The 17,419-nt window shown below is 34.9% G+C and overlaps 1 protein-coding gene across 3 annotated transcripts in view; it reads right to left on the reverse strand.

The window, feature by feature from the left end:
• AKT3 (AKT serine/threonine kinase 3) overlaps positions 1-17,419 on the reverse strand; it is a 386,558-nt gene that overhangs the window by 232,459 nt on the left and 136,680 nt on the right. For 2 of the 3 annotated variants that reach the window (XM_032643721.1, XM_032643791.1), the window contains one exon: positions 6,300-6,425. The exons of the other annotated variant lie outside the window; for it this stretch is intronic. In XM_032643721.1, the coding sequence (XP_032499612.1) occupies positions 6,300-6,425 (126 nt within the window). The remainder of the gene's footprint in view (positions 1-6,299; positions 6,426-17,419) is intronic. 3 annotated transcript variants of the gene reach the window in all.

A 17,419-nucleotide genomic window follows, 5' to 3' on the forward strand; every position in this document is an offset into this window, starting at 1 on the left:
ACATAGCACCACCCATAAAAATGAAGGATAGGAAGAAATTTTGATTAAATTTATAGTAATTCACTTAATTTTTAAGTAAGACATTCCTTACAGTGAGATAGATGCACCTAGTACCAGATATAACTGTCTGTTTTCCTAAAAATCTGAACCTAATTAGAGGGGAAAAAGCACCAAATCTTCAAATGATCAAGTACATAAAATAGTCTAAAAATCACTCAAAACAAAAGCAGGGTTAGAATTCCACATGCAATTGAACCTAATAAAATCTAGCAATTTAGGTCCCCAAAATGTATGGAATATTGAGGAGTAATAGAAGAGAAAAGGAATACTTGAATATATACAGTATAAACATAAATATGAAAAAATTCATCTTCCTCTTGTGAAAATGGAGAAAATTTAAGATTCTTCTGAGCAAGATGATATTTGCAAAGGAAGATTTTTTTCTGAAGATGAATCTATCCTATGCATTGCTTCCAAATACTCCAGAGAGGAGAATACTTGAAGGCAAGAGATCTATTAAGAGACTATCAAAATAATCCAGGGGGGGAAATGATGAAGCACTTAACTAGTATGATAGCAGTGAGACTGGAAAATAGGGAAAATAAGACAATCCCTAGCTGACTGATTGACTCATGGTAGAAAGAGAAAGAAAACTATTCATCTATGGATGAATGCCTTCTACTGTACACTATAACCATATAGGTTCTTTTTTAATCTAACAGTGATAGGACACCTAATGTTCAAAAGCCACCAATGGTTTTCAACAGGTTTCCATTAAAAATATCAAACTGGTATTCAAGATCTTTCACAACCTGATTACAATTTATCTAATCGTAACGTTTTTTTCCTCCAACAAAAACTCTCTATCCATCTAGCATATTGCCTATACTATTCACAAACAGGCTACTCCTTAATTCCAGACTTCATATTTTCTTATGTTGTTAACCTCACTGAGAAAGTCTTCCTTCTTCCAAAAACCTAAATATCACCTGTCCTTCTAGGCTCATGTTAACCTTATCTCATGCATAAATTCTTATCTAGTCATCTTACCTTACCTTTACCTACTCTCTCAACTTCTACAGCATTTATTTTCTAGAAAATTCATCTCATTTTTCCTCCCATTGCTATATGCTCTATTCAAATGTGTTCCAGAATCAATGATAAATTCCTACAAACAAAAATTGTATTTTATACTCCTTTTAGAATCTAGTATGGTTCTAATAATCAATAAGCCCTTTAAAAGTAAGCTATTCTGCTCTCTCATAATCCTTGTATACATTTATATAGCATAGGGTTACTTTAGATTTACAGGATTGCTTTTCTAGATTGCAGACTTTTCTATTACGTGTTGTGTAAGACTAAGAATCAAGTCATACACTATTTCTCTATCTCCGTGAACAACCACAATGAAAGCATTAGTAGGAATCAATTGATTTTTCTACACATTTAAAATCTCTGAGTCTAATATTTATTCAGAGGTAAAAATGTTTTTTGGTAGGTTAAAGTCCCATAATTCCCTTACTTTCTTTCAAAGAGAAGAAGAAAAACAGATTAGTGAGTAAACATGTCATTTCACTTTTAAAACTGGCCTACGAAGTTCAGACTGACCAATTTCTTTTTTAAAAGAGATAGAAGAAGATAGAAGAAAGGTTTCAGAGAGGAAAGGGATATTGTCAGAGTGGGCTAGTTTCTGTAACATGGAATAAGGGAGAATTCTAGTAGGTGCTCCTGGGGACACAGGTTGGCACTTCTCCCTTCCCACCGCTGTGAGGAGGAAGGATTAGATCAAAAGTAGGATGAGCCTCAAGACCTGGGCAAATGTTCAAGTTCTCCATTGGGCATTTGTTCCCACTTCTGAGTTGGGCTAGTAACTGTCAAAATGTCAGACCATGTCTACTAACTGGGTAGACAATCTATTGTGCTCAATGTACCTTTGAAAATAGCTTTGCAACAATGCTTGTACGTATCCTATATTATTTTTCAGTCAAAGTATAATGTTTCCTATGCCAAGATAAATCTCAATATATAATTAGTAACTTACCTAACCATAATTCTGATTAGAGATATAATTTCCTTGAAAAAAATATTATTTTACTTCCATTTCTATAGTATACTTAGAAGGCAATTACACATATAGTTCACATTTGCTCCACCCAAAAAAGGATAAAGGTCAAATACTGTTATCCGCATTTTATAGGTATTGGAGAGTTTACAATCCACATGCCAAAGGATATTTAAGAGTTGGAATCTGACCCAAAATCAGATCTCAAAGCTCTAGATAGGGAAAATGTCACAGAATAGAGGCGGGGAATTGTGGGGGGAGGCGGGCCGGGGGGCTAGCGCAGAGCCGGAGATAACACCTAAATGATGGTAGAGAGATTTGAGTTTTAATCTTGATACTTAACTACCACTACCTAGTAGGGCAACCTTAAAAAGATCATTGAATTTTCAAAGGCTTCTTTTTTTCTCATCTAAAAAAGAAGAAATCTGGACTAGATGTTTTCAGGCATTCATTCAAAAACAGTTATTAAACCCTAGTATGTAGGCACTAGGAGATATAACACTAGGCTTTTTCCCCTAAAATAACTCACAGATTAGTGGACGAGACATACACATGAACAAGACAACCAAGAAACAACGTGATAACAACAAAAGATAACGGCATTGTAAAGAGCAGAGAGGAATAATTTAGCAAGGAATGAGGATAGGGATTTAAATCTGAATTGTCTTAAAGGACGAAAAAAAAATTATTCCGGCAAGTAAAGGACAGAAGGACATTCCAATCAGAGGGAACAGAAAAAACAAAGGCTCAGAGTAGAAAAGCAGCATAGTTTATGTAGGGAATTATAAGCAGTTCAGTACTGCCAAAGTATAATTGGACAGCAAAAGAGAGATGAGGCAAGAGTTGAAAGCAGAGGCCAGATTGAGGAGATCTTCGTGTGATATAGAAGGAGTCTGGACTTTATCCAGTAGGCAATGAAGATCCAGGGCAGGGCTTTCACAGTGAAGCAGCATAGTTATGACTTAATTTTAGAAAGATCACTTTGACAGTCATGTGAAGGAAGAATATGAGTGGTAGAAACTACAGGCAGAGATCTATAGTTAAGAATCTATAGCAGAGATGATGAGGGCTTATTCTAGGGTGATTACAGAGAAGGACGTAAGTTAAAGAAATAAGCAAAACCAGCAGGACTAGAAATGAATTGGGAGTGGGGTGAAGAAGATTTGAAGGAAAAAAAAGGCATGGAAGGCAGGTTTCTGCTCAAGACAGAACTGAGGTAGTGAGACTTACAGTGGGGAAAGCTGACAAAATTATCTTCAGTTCAGCTTACGATATGCTGACTACAAAAGAATATCTAGGTAGAGATGTCTTGCAGTCAGTTGAATATAGTACCGTAATGCTCAGAAAAGAGGCCTGCCCTGAAGATACATAAGTGTGGGAGCAAGCTGCATACTAGGAGTAACTGAAACCTTAATGTGAATGTGACCATCCAGAGAGAGGGTACATAGTGAGAACACCCCTTGGCCAGAATCCAGTTAGATATCAAAACGCATGCAATAGGCAAAGGAAGAAAACCAGGAAAGAAAAGCATCCTGGAACACAATGGGAGAGATCATCCCAAAAAGGAAGTAGTAATCAAAAGTATAAAATATATCCCAGATATAAATTCAGGAAAAAAAGAACTGAAAAATGTCTACTAGTCTTAGCAATTAAGGGGTCACTGGAGAACTTACTAAAAAGTGGTTTCAATCAAGTGAATAAGAAAGCAAGTTAGGCTGCAGTGGACTGGAAAGTAGAAACAACTAGTATAAAGACTTATCTGGAAATTTTAAATCAGAAGAAAAGGAATTTGAAACTTCATGAAGATTGGAAAGATCAATTCCAAGTCCCTTCTAGTTCTCATACTTTTTTTTTTCATATGGATAAAAAACCTATTTTGGTAAAATTTCATTAACACCCACAAAGATTAATTTTTGAAGTACCATTTTTAATTATCAGGAAAAATAGGGGACTCATTGTAGCTATGAATGGAATACATGTGTATATGTAACATTTCCCAAAGTAGCTTCGAAATACCTTGTATTTCTAGTTTCTTTTTTCATATAAGAGTATCTTTTTTCATATACTAAAGTGGGCTAGGACAAAAGGGAAACTATTAGTGGAGTAACCCTCTCTGGCTCCAACTGTTCCTTCTCTTAATATCTCATGAAAACATTCTTTGTTACCCTCTACCTGGAATATCCTTCACCTCTATTTTAATTTGCTTAATTCCTACTCACTCTTCAAGGGCCTGCTCAAACTCCCCTCAGAATCACAGAATGTTAGAGACAAAAGGGCCTTACAAATTCATTGAATCCAGATGTTCTCACTATGCTGATGTAGGGACTAAAGACCACAGCGTCTCAGAGAATGACCTGCCCAAGGTCATACTCATGGCTTTTGGTGGAGCTTAAATTTGAACTATTTCTTCAACCAGGGCCCATTTCACTACACATTATTTCCTCAGATAATTATTATTTATAAAACTTACAATTGCAATACGTCAGGCGTTAAAAATAATCAATTTAAAATAGTTTATTTAGTGTAAGATCCACATTAACACCCTTCCAAAAATTAAGGAGCCGGCCTATAACTTCACTTATTAGTTTGAGTCAACTATCCACAACTACTTGATTATACAAACAAAGATTACAGATGTCGACTAATATTGATTTCATGGATAAGTTGACTGTCAGTAACTAAATAGGTTTTCTCCTCAAGAGTGCAGCATTTATTTCAGCCTCTGCCAGTGGAAGTGTCAGAGCAGATGTTGGCAGACTGTGACATACAGTATGTCTTTAAAACTTGTTGAGGTGTGAAATTTCATAAGGTCAAAGAATGCTGCATTTTGATCAGCAGATACAGGAGTTCTGTACTTTATAAATTATTTCAGACAAACCAATAATAGCATTTGCTAGTAAAATAGAAGAAACTAAGAAACCATACTGGCTTTAGGTCAGATATGATAATGTATGTTGCTTATGTTTTAAAAGCCAATTTCTATCACTTTAAAGCAAATGCTTGCACAAAAGATCTTTAGAAAGAAAATGCATTCTTAAAGTCAATACAAAGTACAAGATATTATTTCAATTGACAATAGGATTTTTAAAATAATTTTCTTCTGAAAGAAAGCCATAAATTTGGTGGAGAGAAAAAATTATTTTCTTAATTAATACACAAATACAACAGTATTCTCACTTTTTAAAAAATAAAATTCCCTACGGAACAATCCACTTATATAAACAGAAAATTTTTTTTTTTAAGTAAGATTTCACAAACTCTTTGGTTTACTGTTTTACCTTTTTGTTTAAAAAAATTGAAAGAAAGTATCCATAAAAACAACTGGGGCTCTACATAATGATAAAATGACTTTTATAATCTTCAAGAATTTTTATTACCTTGCATTTCCTGATGTTGCTATTTATTATATTTTTAATTTATTTTTTGCTTTAATTTTCCCTCATATCTTTTCTAAATGTGGCTAATAGATAACAACATACAGCCAAAATTAAAATTAAGAATGGTGTCTAGTTAAAGATTTTATCCCAATGGTACAAACTTTATCTCTTATGCAAGTTTGTTTTAAGTTAACATAACTTTTAAAATGCTTTACTCCTAAATTAACACAGAAAACTCCTTTCATTGATTAATCAGTAATTTGAACAATCTGAAAGCCTGGTCATAACAATTATAATCATCATCTTTCAGGTTATTTTGTGCTATGTTCAAGCAAATATACAATTTCTAAATAAGTTTAAATTACAAACATTTTTGTTAGATATTTGTAAGGAAGAAAAATTTACTACAAACATAAAATCTCCCCAGAAAATAATGTCTAACGTAAATCACTTGTTTCTTATCATACAATCAATCAAAAGAGCTAAAATTATGATAGGAAACTTTGATCAGAGATGCACTGAGTACTACAACATCTTACAACGAAGTTCAGTCCAGCAACCAAGTTCAAAGGTCTTTGTTTACACTTTATAGACAAAAACTTGAGGTATGTATTTGAGGAATTGTTTTTATCACAAAGTTCTAACTATAAAAAATATTAAACTATTTTGCATTATAGAAGACCACATATTATCGATAATCCCTATGCTAAGGAACTGAAATTCTATCCAAGCGGAAAATTTCTCTATTAAATACAAACCTAAACTTTTTCATAGGCTTTTCATATATCCCATGATATGTGACACATAAGGCCATACAAATAAATAAATACAAGGTGAATCAACAGTTATAATTAACTTACTTGCTACTGAAAAGTTGTTGAGGGGATAAGGTAAATCCACATCTTGGGGTTTCTCTTTATATCCTATGAATGAGCCATCTGTCTTCAAAAGGAAATATCTTGGCCTCCAGTTTTTTATATATTCTCCTACATGAGGAAAGCATGCATGTTAATGCTGGGGGAAAAAAGGAACAGCAGCTTTTATGTGAAAAATAAATTATGGTTCAATATAAGTCCTACAACACTGGCCTCAAAAAATTCAGATAGGCAATTTTCTTTTAACTTAGTTTACAAAAGAAAATACATAAGCCTGCAATTAAGATTCAATAAAAACCCAAACATGTTTTGTTTTTAATGATTTCACACTTTGATAATTCATTTGCACCATTATTTCTTCAGAGAATCATTCAACTGAGTACACATTTTGTTCAGTTTTTCATATCAGATGGTTGTTAGAGCATATTTTCAGCCGTTTTAAAAAGCCTTGGAAAATAAATCATACACACAGTATCAAGGAATTTCAATGAAAAAACACTTATCATAAGAGGGACATGAAATAGATGTTTCTCTTCCATGTACCACAACTAATTGTGTCATTTTTTTAAAAGAAAGGGAAAAATTCTGTTTTCATTGTTAAATCTTGATCGTAACTTGTTTAAACATTTTATTGTTATGCATGAGAAAAAAACTGTACAAATGCTGTAAACAAGTCACAGAAATGAAAGAACATGGGTTAATAGAGCTTAAAAACCATACACACACTCATACACACAAATGTAATAACTAAGAACACATGGTAGTGCCAAGCACATAATAGTCAATAAATGTATATTTTATCAGATTTTGATATAAGCTATCACCTAGTCACCAAAATATAAATTTTTAACAACTGGATCGCCATTTGCTTACTTCATACTTTTAAATTTTAAGCAACAGAGGTGTTCCATGATACTCTAAGTGCTGGAAGGCCCCCTGGTCTCAATTTTCAGTTCTCTACTGGATATTTCTACCTGGCTTTTCAATCTCAAGTGCTTAATCACAGCACTACAAAAATTTGAAAGCAGTTCAGCTTTCCCTACAAATCTGTTTCTCTTGACACCAGTTATCGAAGCTCAAACCTAACACTTGACCGTTCCCTCTCCTTATCCTATCAGTAGGTAGGTCAATACTGCCTTCACAACTCTGTCTCTCTGTCTCTGTCTCTGTCTGTCTCTCTGTCTCTGTCTGTCTCTCTCTCTCTCTCTCTCTCTCTCTCTCTCTCTCTCTCTCTCGTGTTTAGCCAACCCAAACTGCCCTAACACCTTACATCTGCCCTTCTGCTAATGCACTGTGACTGCTCTCCCATTCTACTCATCCCCCTCCTTCCATCTTATACATCTATCACCTCCAGATAATTCTAATGTCTGTTATGTACTGCTTTCATTATACCATTTTGTGCTCAAAAATATTCTGACTCCTGTTTACTGTAAAGTGTCAGTTTCTTAGTATAAAATGTGAGCTCTTCCATAATCTCACCCCGAACATGTATTTCAGATGTGGAGTCATTCCTCTGTATCAGCAATTCTCCAAATTCTTATCTCAGACCTCTTTACACCCTTAAATACTTTTAATATTTAAATACACCCAACAAAGTTTGTGTATGTAGATTACATCTATAATGTTTACTGTATTAGAAACTGAAAAGAAAATTTAAATTCTTATTACTTCCTTTAATAGTAACAATAGACTCATTATATGTAACATTAATATTTTTATGAAAATAGTTTTACTTTCTAAAACAAAAAAGTTAGTGTGAAGAGCAGAACTGCTTTACATCTTTGCAAGTCTCTTTAATCTTTGGCTTAACAGAAGACAGCCAGTCTCATACCTGCTTTAACCTGTTACGGTATGTTGTTTTGATTGAAATATAGAAAAAAAGAAGTCTGGCTCAAACAGATGTGTAGCTGGAAAAGGGCAGAGTATTCAGATAGTTATGGATGTCTTTCTTTGATACTACACCAGCATTTGACAAACAGTCATTTTCTAAAAGGTTAACTGCTATGTGGAATTTGAAACCATTATCAATGAACTTTCTGTACTCTGCTATGTGAAGTCCACTGGTCTGTATTTCACACTGAATGAATCTTTTACACTCTGCATGATTTTGTAACATCACTCACTGTTCGTTTAGAAAACACTAGTCCACCAAGTTATACTGGTCTTCCAAATATTGACACAATTCATCATACGATCATATTCATTATCACTACAAATCAAAGTAAGCAGTAGGAAGCTGTGAGGCTCATGATGGCAGATATGTTCTCCAAAATTCTACTCTTTGCTTTAAAACTCAGTTTTAACCATCGGAAGTAAACACTGTCAGTTCTTTTTCCTTAAAGTGATACACTCCAAGTGCTCAACCTAGTGCCTGCCACTTTATCAATGCTCAATGATAACGTACTAAATGAATAAATATGTATATGAATATCTTCCCCACAAGTATATAAGCACACAAGAGGAACTTAAGGGAAAGAAAAGGAAAACCTGACACCCCTTCTCAGTTTAATTTACTTAAAAATATGGCCCTAATATGAATAAACACAGGCCAAATTTATAAAACCAGAATGCTAAACCCACAGTCTCCATTAAAAAATGAAACAGTTCCTTTCTTGATTGTACTTATTGTTTTATTTTTCCATTCATATTTAAGTATTCCTATATAAAGTTTAAAATATAAAATGTTCTCTAATTAGTAATATAATATTTAGAGTTCAAATGCTATTTTAAAACAATAACAAATTTATACAGGTACAAAGTGCTATAAGTCTGATAAGCTAAATAATAATGGTTTAATAATTATACCAAAGATAAAATGAAACAAATTCATTTTGAAAATTTTAAAGAAGAAAAAATCGGATAACACCATTTCTTCTCATACATCATTTCTTCTTATTTTTTAAGAGTACTAAATAAACTTATTTTAAAAGTGTAGGGCTCCCCTGGTGACGCAGTGGTTGAGAGTCCGCCTGCCGATGCAGGGGATGCGGGTTCGTGCCCCGGTCCGGGAGGATCCCACATGCCGCGGAGCATCTGGGCCCGTGAGCCATGGCCGCTGAGCCTGTGCGCCCGGAGCCTGTGCTCCGCAACGGGAGAGGCCACAACAGTGAGAGGCCCGCGTACCGCAAAACAAACAAACAAACAAACAAATGTGTATAATTGAAAGAAATAAAAGTTCTCATTTCTACGAATAATTTCCTGTCAGCCACTAAGTATTTACAGGTGCAGATGAAAGACACAAAACATCACCACAAAATCTTATCTTTTTATTAAACAAATCTTAAGAAATTTAAAGTATTTTATGTGGTTTATAGCAGGATTTCTGGTTACCAAAAAGTTCTTAAAACTAAATTTATTATGCATCCCTGACAGGTAATGCATTATACCCAGACTGTGAGATAGTCATTTACCCAGAAGAAAAGCTGGAAAGTCAAAATTTCCCTTCTTTATTAAATAAAAATAAGTATTTCTCACAAAATTTTATTACTAATTTTGAATTGATTCAGTTAATCAACAACTGTACTGTCACGCTAAGCTAATAGTGGATCTCAAACTTTCAATGAAGACTCCTGAAGGTAATTTTTATTTTCTTGTCATTTTTCATCTATAGTATGAATGGACTTTCTGAGAAAGTGCTTGGAGTGCATTCATGTATTTACTCATTTATTCTAGGTGCTAGGAACACAGTTGCAGACTCCCCGCCAAAAATGGTCTCTAACTCATAAAGCTTATGAGTATTACACAAGATTTCAGGTGCCCCCTAAAATTTGCAGAAGGGTTCTGAGTATTCCTGAAAGTGGATCTTTTTTTATAGGTTCCTATGAACATTCTTAACTAAAGCTCATATAATAATAGCATGATGTGTTGGCCTAATTATTCATTTTCTAGTTCCAAAAGTGGAACCGAGGCTCAGAGAAATGGGCCTTATGAGGACACAAACTCATAAGGTATTAATAAAAGAAAAAAGTGAGCTTATTGCCACCTTCCAGACCCAGTACAGAAGAAGGATAATATTCCTAGCTTAAAAGAATAAAAAAAGTTATAGCTTTTCACAACACATTGGCAAGACACTGTGTTAACTGATGGCAAAGTAGAATTGTTCCTGCAGCCTCAGGGTTCCCAAGAAAACCGGATCTTGTCCAGCTGGTCATGGAACACTTTCTTAATTCACTCAGCTGAGGCAGTGAGAGTTCAAATAAGGCACATCTTCTCAGGCTACTCTAAAAATATGGCCAAAAAGTCCTGGCTTTTACAGGCACTAAGTGCCTAGAATAAAGTTACCCTCTCTGCCACAAATCCTTTTAGATAGACTGCTAAAAGTCAACCACATTTTATTTTTTAAGCATAGCATTTACACCTAAGTTTATACCTGCTGCATTAAAACCAAGCTGCATCATATTTTTATATTTATAGCCCATAGATTTCAACTAATTTAAGAGACAGCCTGGTTATAATGGGGAGAAAGTCTTGTTAAATAAAGCAGCAGCATTTATGGGGTACCAAGTCCTCTGAAGAGACTGTTCTATGGATACCCATCAATATACATTCGAAATTTGTATCCACTGTCAGCAAGCACCACAGTTACACCTGGACAAGATTTCCATCACAACTTTCTATCTACCTTAATGCATGCTTCCAATTCTTTCATACTCCTTGGCTGGAGGCTTTATATATTTTGAAGTATGCTATTATGAACATCACAACACATAATTTCTAACAAAGTTCCTGATATTTTGGCTTCTGTAGTAGACTGAATGGTGAACCCAAAATGTATGTATACACCCTAATCCCTGGAAACTGGGAATAACACCTTACATGGCAAAAGGATTTTGAGAAGAGGAGCTTCTCAAAAGAGAAGCTTATCCTGGATTATCTGGGTGAGCCCTAAATCCAATTACAAATATCTATAAAAGTGAAGCAGAAGAAGATTTGACACACAGAGAAAAGGAAGAGGCAATGTGACCATGGAGACAGATATTGGAATGACGCACCACAAGCAAAGGACTATCTGAAGACATCAGAAGCTGTAAGAGGCAAGGATTCTCGTCTGAAGTCTCCACAGGGAGCCTTACACCTGGATTCTAACTTACACCTGCTGCTTACACCTGCTGATACCTTGATTCTAACTTCTGGCCTCCAGAACTGTGAGAGAATAAATGTCTGTTGTTTTAAGCCACCCAATTTTCCGTAATTTGTTACAGCAGCCCTAGAAAACTAACACAGCGTCTCAACACTATAACCAAAGGCTTGTTTACAGAAACCAAACAAACAAACAAAACCCTACTGATTAAGTTCTTGGCATGAGTGGTATAGAGACTCATAGTTAATACCTTATGCATACAGAGGGAAAAATCCACATCACTTCTATAAATAGCAGAGAATCCTATTTATGAAATGTGGGGTTGGAAGGAGCTATTTACTGGAGTTCACAGTTTTACTTAGTTATGAGGACTTCAGATTCTGGACTTTTGCCAGCTTTCTTACCTTACTTAATAACTTACTTCTTGTAATTTCTTAAAGCAAACTGAAATGATGGTTTCTGTTATAGATACAGGTGATATAGCTTTTAAAATTACCAATGGCCACTCATACTTGCTATAACAGAGGCTTCAAAAGCTAATCACTCACTAAGGAAGAGGCTGAAGGCATTCTCACATGCATGTCAGGAAAGAGGCATTATTTGACTCGTCATAAAGCTGAAACTTAGCTTTCCTGAAAATATTGAGTTTTTTATATTGTATTTTCTTGTTTAATCACAGTCCACGTTTTTTTCTTGGCTGCACCACGCGGCACGTGGGATCTTAGTTCCTCGACCAGGGATCGAACCCGTGTCCTCTGCATTGGAAGTGCAGAATCTTAACCACTGGACCGCCAGGGAAGTCCCACAATCCAAGTTTTTAAGATGTAATATTATTTGTCTTTGTCATCTCTGAGGGATACTAGCTTGAGTTTGAATTCTGACTCTTCCATTTATCAGCTGCAGGAAATTAACCTCTCTACACCTTAGTTTCCTCACCTGAAAAATGAGAATCATAACAGTACCTACCTGAAGGGTTTGGAAGGACATAAAAAGGCCTTAGAACATTACCTGGCATATAACAAGTGTTAGATTATTATTGCTATTATTAAATGAAGCCATTATCATTTATGGTAATATTTACAATTCACCTCACGTTAAACATTCTACTACTCAATACAGCACTTATTCAGGAGTATTTACATAAATGAGGCAATAGGAAGCAATAAGTAATAAGTTTATTCCATCAGCAGAAAAAAAAGTCTCTTTAACTAGTTTCAGGTATATCAAACAAGGCCTAGCTAAAGAAATAAAACAGGTTATCCAATACCAAAACACAACACTGATTTAATACCTTTTACTTTTTTTTTAAAGATAGGGGTAGGATATCACAGAGGTAACTAGTCTTCCAAAGAAAAAAGCACAAGTCTTAGATATCTCTGAATTATTTTTATTAAATGACATACACAGGGTACAATACCATGAAAATACAAGTATTTTAAGAATTTCCAAAGAGTGCTTTAAATCAAAAAATGACAGCTTTCAATAAAAATAAATTTATATGACTTTAAGAAACCATTAGTCTTAAGTAAAAGTCTTGATGGGTCAATTTTTACCTAAGACAAAAAGAGCCTTAATGTTAATTTCAATATAAAATCTATTTAATTTTATGGTTCACAATACTGTAAATATTCTGCTGCTTGTTGACAGATGCCAACCAAACTCACACATGTGAACTTCCTCAAAGAAAACACAGCAGAATCCTTTTTCCACTAGTGGATTTTCATAAATAAATATTAGCACTATAAATAAATGAATACCGAATATATAATTCACAATAGTGTGCTATATTGTAAATATCTTATAACTAAATAGTTACTGAAGAAATGTATAATGATAAACATAATAAAATATTTGAAATTGCCTGTTACATTTTTATATAGCAGATCCAAGTATCATATTCCAATTAGTTCTAAGTAAAAGCCCTATTTTTATCTCTGAGGGAATAGAAGAAATGAGTTTCTATTCTATTCACTGAAATTATCATCATACTGTTTTATAGATGTCTTGAAAATAATCTTAAAGAATTTTTTTGTATTATCTACACTGCAATGAGCTAGCATAATAACAATTTTTCAACTGCATAGGGACAATCTGAAATTTTAATAAATGAAAGTGCTTTTGAACATTGTAGGTGCTTACTAAATATATGTTGACTCTTTTCCAGCTCCTGCAAACCTAAATTTTTAGGTTATCATTCCCCTTTCATTAACTCCTTTTCAAGGATGTTCTTTCTTTGCCCTTGGGTAAATTAAAATTGTTAAATTCTATGGTGTCTTCTTTACAATCTCTTCAACAAACAGCCATTAACCAGCTCTGGATGTGTGTTGCCAGCCTCTGAAAATTAGGTGATGTCTGCAAAACATGCCAAAAGCATTAATGACTCTTGCCCAGCTCAGTCATTTTAAGGTACTGCTCAATGAGCATCACAGATCAAAGAATAAGGTTCTTTAAACATTTTTATTTAAAATTGGGGGAAATGGGCTTCTAATAGATTCACTCATTCAAAAATATTTAGTGAGTGTCAAAATACTTACTAAAAAAAGGCACTGAAAAAAGCACTGAGAATGCAGCAATGAATGATACACGCATAGTACCTGCCCTCATGGAGCTTTAAGTATAGTAGGCAGCAGTGAAAATAGAGCTAGAGAAAAGCAGATGACTGAGCAATTAAAATTCAAAATGAAAACTTCTTCCACTTCTTCAATCATTTTTAATGCTCCAGGAGGTCATACCGAGGGATGGCAATATCTCCTATGCCTTGGATTTCCAAATAGCAACCTATGTGCCTTGTGAAAAAGGTGTTCAATAATATTTGCTGTTTGATGCATTTCTGTGGGGGAAGAGACTGGAAGCAGTATCAGCATATGGTCCTTCAACGTTTCACAAATGAACTGTGTTAATCCAGGTTTGCTGCTGTGTTAATTCAAGATGAGGCCCTGCACCCCTTCCTCTTTGAAGCCTCATGACAGTGCAAGCAGAGAAGCACGGTTACATAGTTTATGATACTACTTCCATCCAGCATAACATATAACACACTTTTGCCTTTCATATTTCAAGATACTGTCCAGGCCTGTCTTTTCCTCTCATGATTTTCTGTATAGTATTGATTCATGAGGTCATATTGCAAAACAATCAGATCTTTATGATGATTTCACCCAGGTTGTATGACTATCCCATAAGGTCACTGAGAGATTTGTCTGCTCTTATACTAGTCAATGTTACCACTGCAACTGGCCAGATGGAAGGTGTTTACAATTTTGGTAATTTCGCATCATGCTTCCAAGATGCCTTAAATGCTTTCCAGATGTACCCACATTCCTCTGCTTTACCACATATGCTCTTTCATGATTATTTTGAAAAGTATATTATAGTCAAGAAATTTTGCTTCCACTGCATAATGCATGAACTTGTCATTTTTATATTAAATATAGTTTTCATATCTACTTTGTAAAGAAGCCTGGGATCCATGTTTTGCTTTGAAGCTTGAAGCAATCATGAGAAAAGTACCTATGCACTGAATACCACAAGATGTTGGAATGCCAGCTTCTCTAAGATCTCAGAATGCTGGGTCTGCCAGTACTTAGTCTAGTTTATAATTTTCTTTTTTTATCCAGAAAATTGCACAATTACCATCTACCTTTAAACATTCTGGAACTTGTTTCATGGTATTCTGTAAATTAGTTAATCAAATCCTGGTTCCCTTTGTTTTTAGGAAACATTACACTGTAAGCCAAAAATGTGATACTTACTAATTATTCTTTTAAACATAAGAATATCTTAATAGAGTTATAGTATTAAGTTTTAATGTGAGAGAAAAGCAAGGAAAATGGAGAGAGAGAGAACAAAGCACACATACAAACTAGCCAACAGAAAAACAACATCTTGGCAATTTAATGAAGAATAAACCGTGAGATTAGTTTACTTAGCAGTAGATATGTTGTGGAGAATTACTCAATCTGTACTCAGCTTCCTGCTGGGTTAAATGTGAACTAAATTATTATTTTGCTTACATTTATGCCCTTGTAGATTGCAAAAGCAAAGCTTTCTTTTTAATCTGCTTCCTGCATTATAAGGAGAAAGTCTCCAACTCCACACACTGCATTAAGCATACAGTCATTCCTGCAGTATTTTAACAGAGTAGCTAGGGCCAACAGAATTTTAAACTATTTCAAAGACATGGACCAATTTAAAAGACTTTAATAGAAATGTTTACAACTTCCTTACTGTAAATATTTTGCATTTCACCACATATTCTCTAAATATTAAAATCAACGTAATATCTTACATTGCAATAAACAGTCTTAATGAGTATCAAACATGGAAGGGCTGAGTCCATTTGCAAACCTACTTACATGTACCACCAGCACCTACCACAGAGAAGGCTGGCATTTTCTAGTAACTGAATGGATGAATAAACCTACCACTATGCAGAACAGGGACTACACTCATGCCAGAAAAGCTCTTTCAAATAGAAATCCCACTATAACACAACCTTGCAAAGCTCAATCCATTTTTCTGTTGTAACACCTGATGGGTAAAATATACAACAATATATACAATAATAGTGTCTCACTATGGCAGGGACAGGGAGTTGGCAGAGAAAGTTGTATGCCTGCTCATCAGGAGGAGGCCTGTGACATTTGAAAAAGCCCTCAGGTGATTCAACCTTCCCACCCCTATATTAAAACCACTGCCTTATAGAACAAAACTCAACAAAATAGAATCAGGTTTTATCTTGGACTCTCACCAATGGAGTGTCTCCTATAATAGCTTTCCAATAGCATGGGACCCAAAAATTGTAGTGCATCAAATCACATTCTGAGGATGAATCCATGGCCTTTCGTAACTTCTCTCTTCCCTCCTTTGTTTTCCCTAGGCGATATACTTACTGAGACTTACTGAGACTTGTATCACAGTATGTAAGTGGTGAAAGCAAGGCAGGTAAGGGCACTTGAATGTACTGAGCCAACCACTGTGCTCAGGAATTATGCACAAGAGACCTCTTCACATAGGCATGGAGAGACTGGTGCTAGGACGTCCTCACATTACACAGACAGTGATGCTGAGGCTCTGAGACACTGGTAACAAGTAAAGGACAAAGTTGAGATCTGAATAAAAATCAGAGCACACATTATGTGAAGTCCAGAGTTCAAATGCCAACTCTGCCACTCACTAGTTGTGTGCCTTTGGGCATGCTGTTTAATCTCTCTGTGCCTCAGCTTCCTCTTTTGGAAAGTGGGGACAACAGTAGTGAAGAAGAAATAAATTAATACTTGTAAAGCACACAGAACATCTGGCTCATAGTAAGTATTACACAAGCATTTGTTAAATAAATAAAACCTCTTAAAAGTACGGCTAGTCAAAAAAGACTTAGTGAGTGCCTAATACGTACAACGTATTAAACTGCACAAACCGAGTATTTAAAATAAAATGTAAAAATAAATTAATTAATAAAATAAAACGTGATTTGTTACAAGAAATAACAAATGCTGGAGAAGGTGTGGAGAAAAGGGAACTCCAGGATGCTGCCGGTGGGATTGTAAACTGGTGCAGCCACTATGGAAAACAGTATAGAGTTTCCTCCAAAAATTAAGAATAGAACTACCATATGACCCAGCTACCCCACTTCTGGGGTAGCTTTATCCAAAGAACATGAAAACACTAATTCACAAAGATATCTGTACCCCTATGTTCAGCAACATTATTTACAATAGCCGAGATATGGAAACAACCTAAGTATCCATCAATGGATGAATGGATAAAGAAGATGTGGTGTATATATACACAATTTATACCACAATATATATAATGGAATACTACTCAGCCATAAATAAAGAATGAAATCCTGCCATTAGCAACATGGATAGACCTTGAAGGTATTAGGCTAAAGTCAGACAAAGACAAACACCATATGGTTTCACTCATATGTGGAATATCAAAAAACAAATGAACAAACAAAAACAAACTCATAGATACAGAGAGCAGATTGGCGGCTGTCAGAGGGGAAGGAGGCTTGGGGCATGGG

This window comes from Phocoena sinus, chromosome 1 (assembly GCF_008692025.1).
Source record: "Phocoena sinus isolate mPhoSin1 chromosome 1, mPhoSin1.pri, whole genome shotgun sequence".
In the NCBI taxonomy this organism is placed as follows: domain Eukaryota; kingdom Metazoa; phylum Chordata; class Mammalia; order Artiodactyla; family Phocoenidae; genus Phocoena; species Phocoena sinus.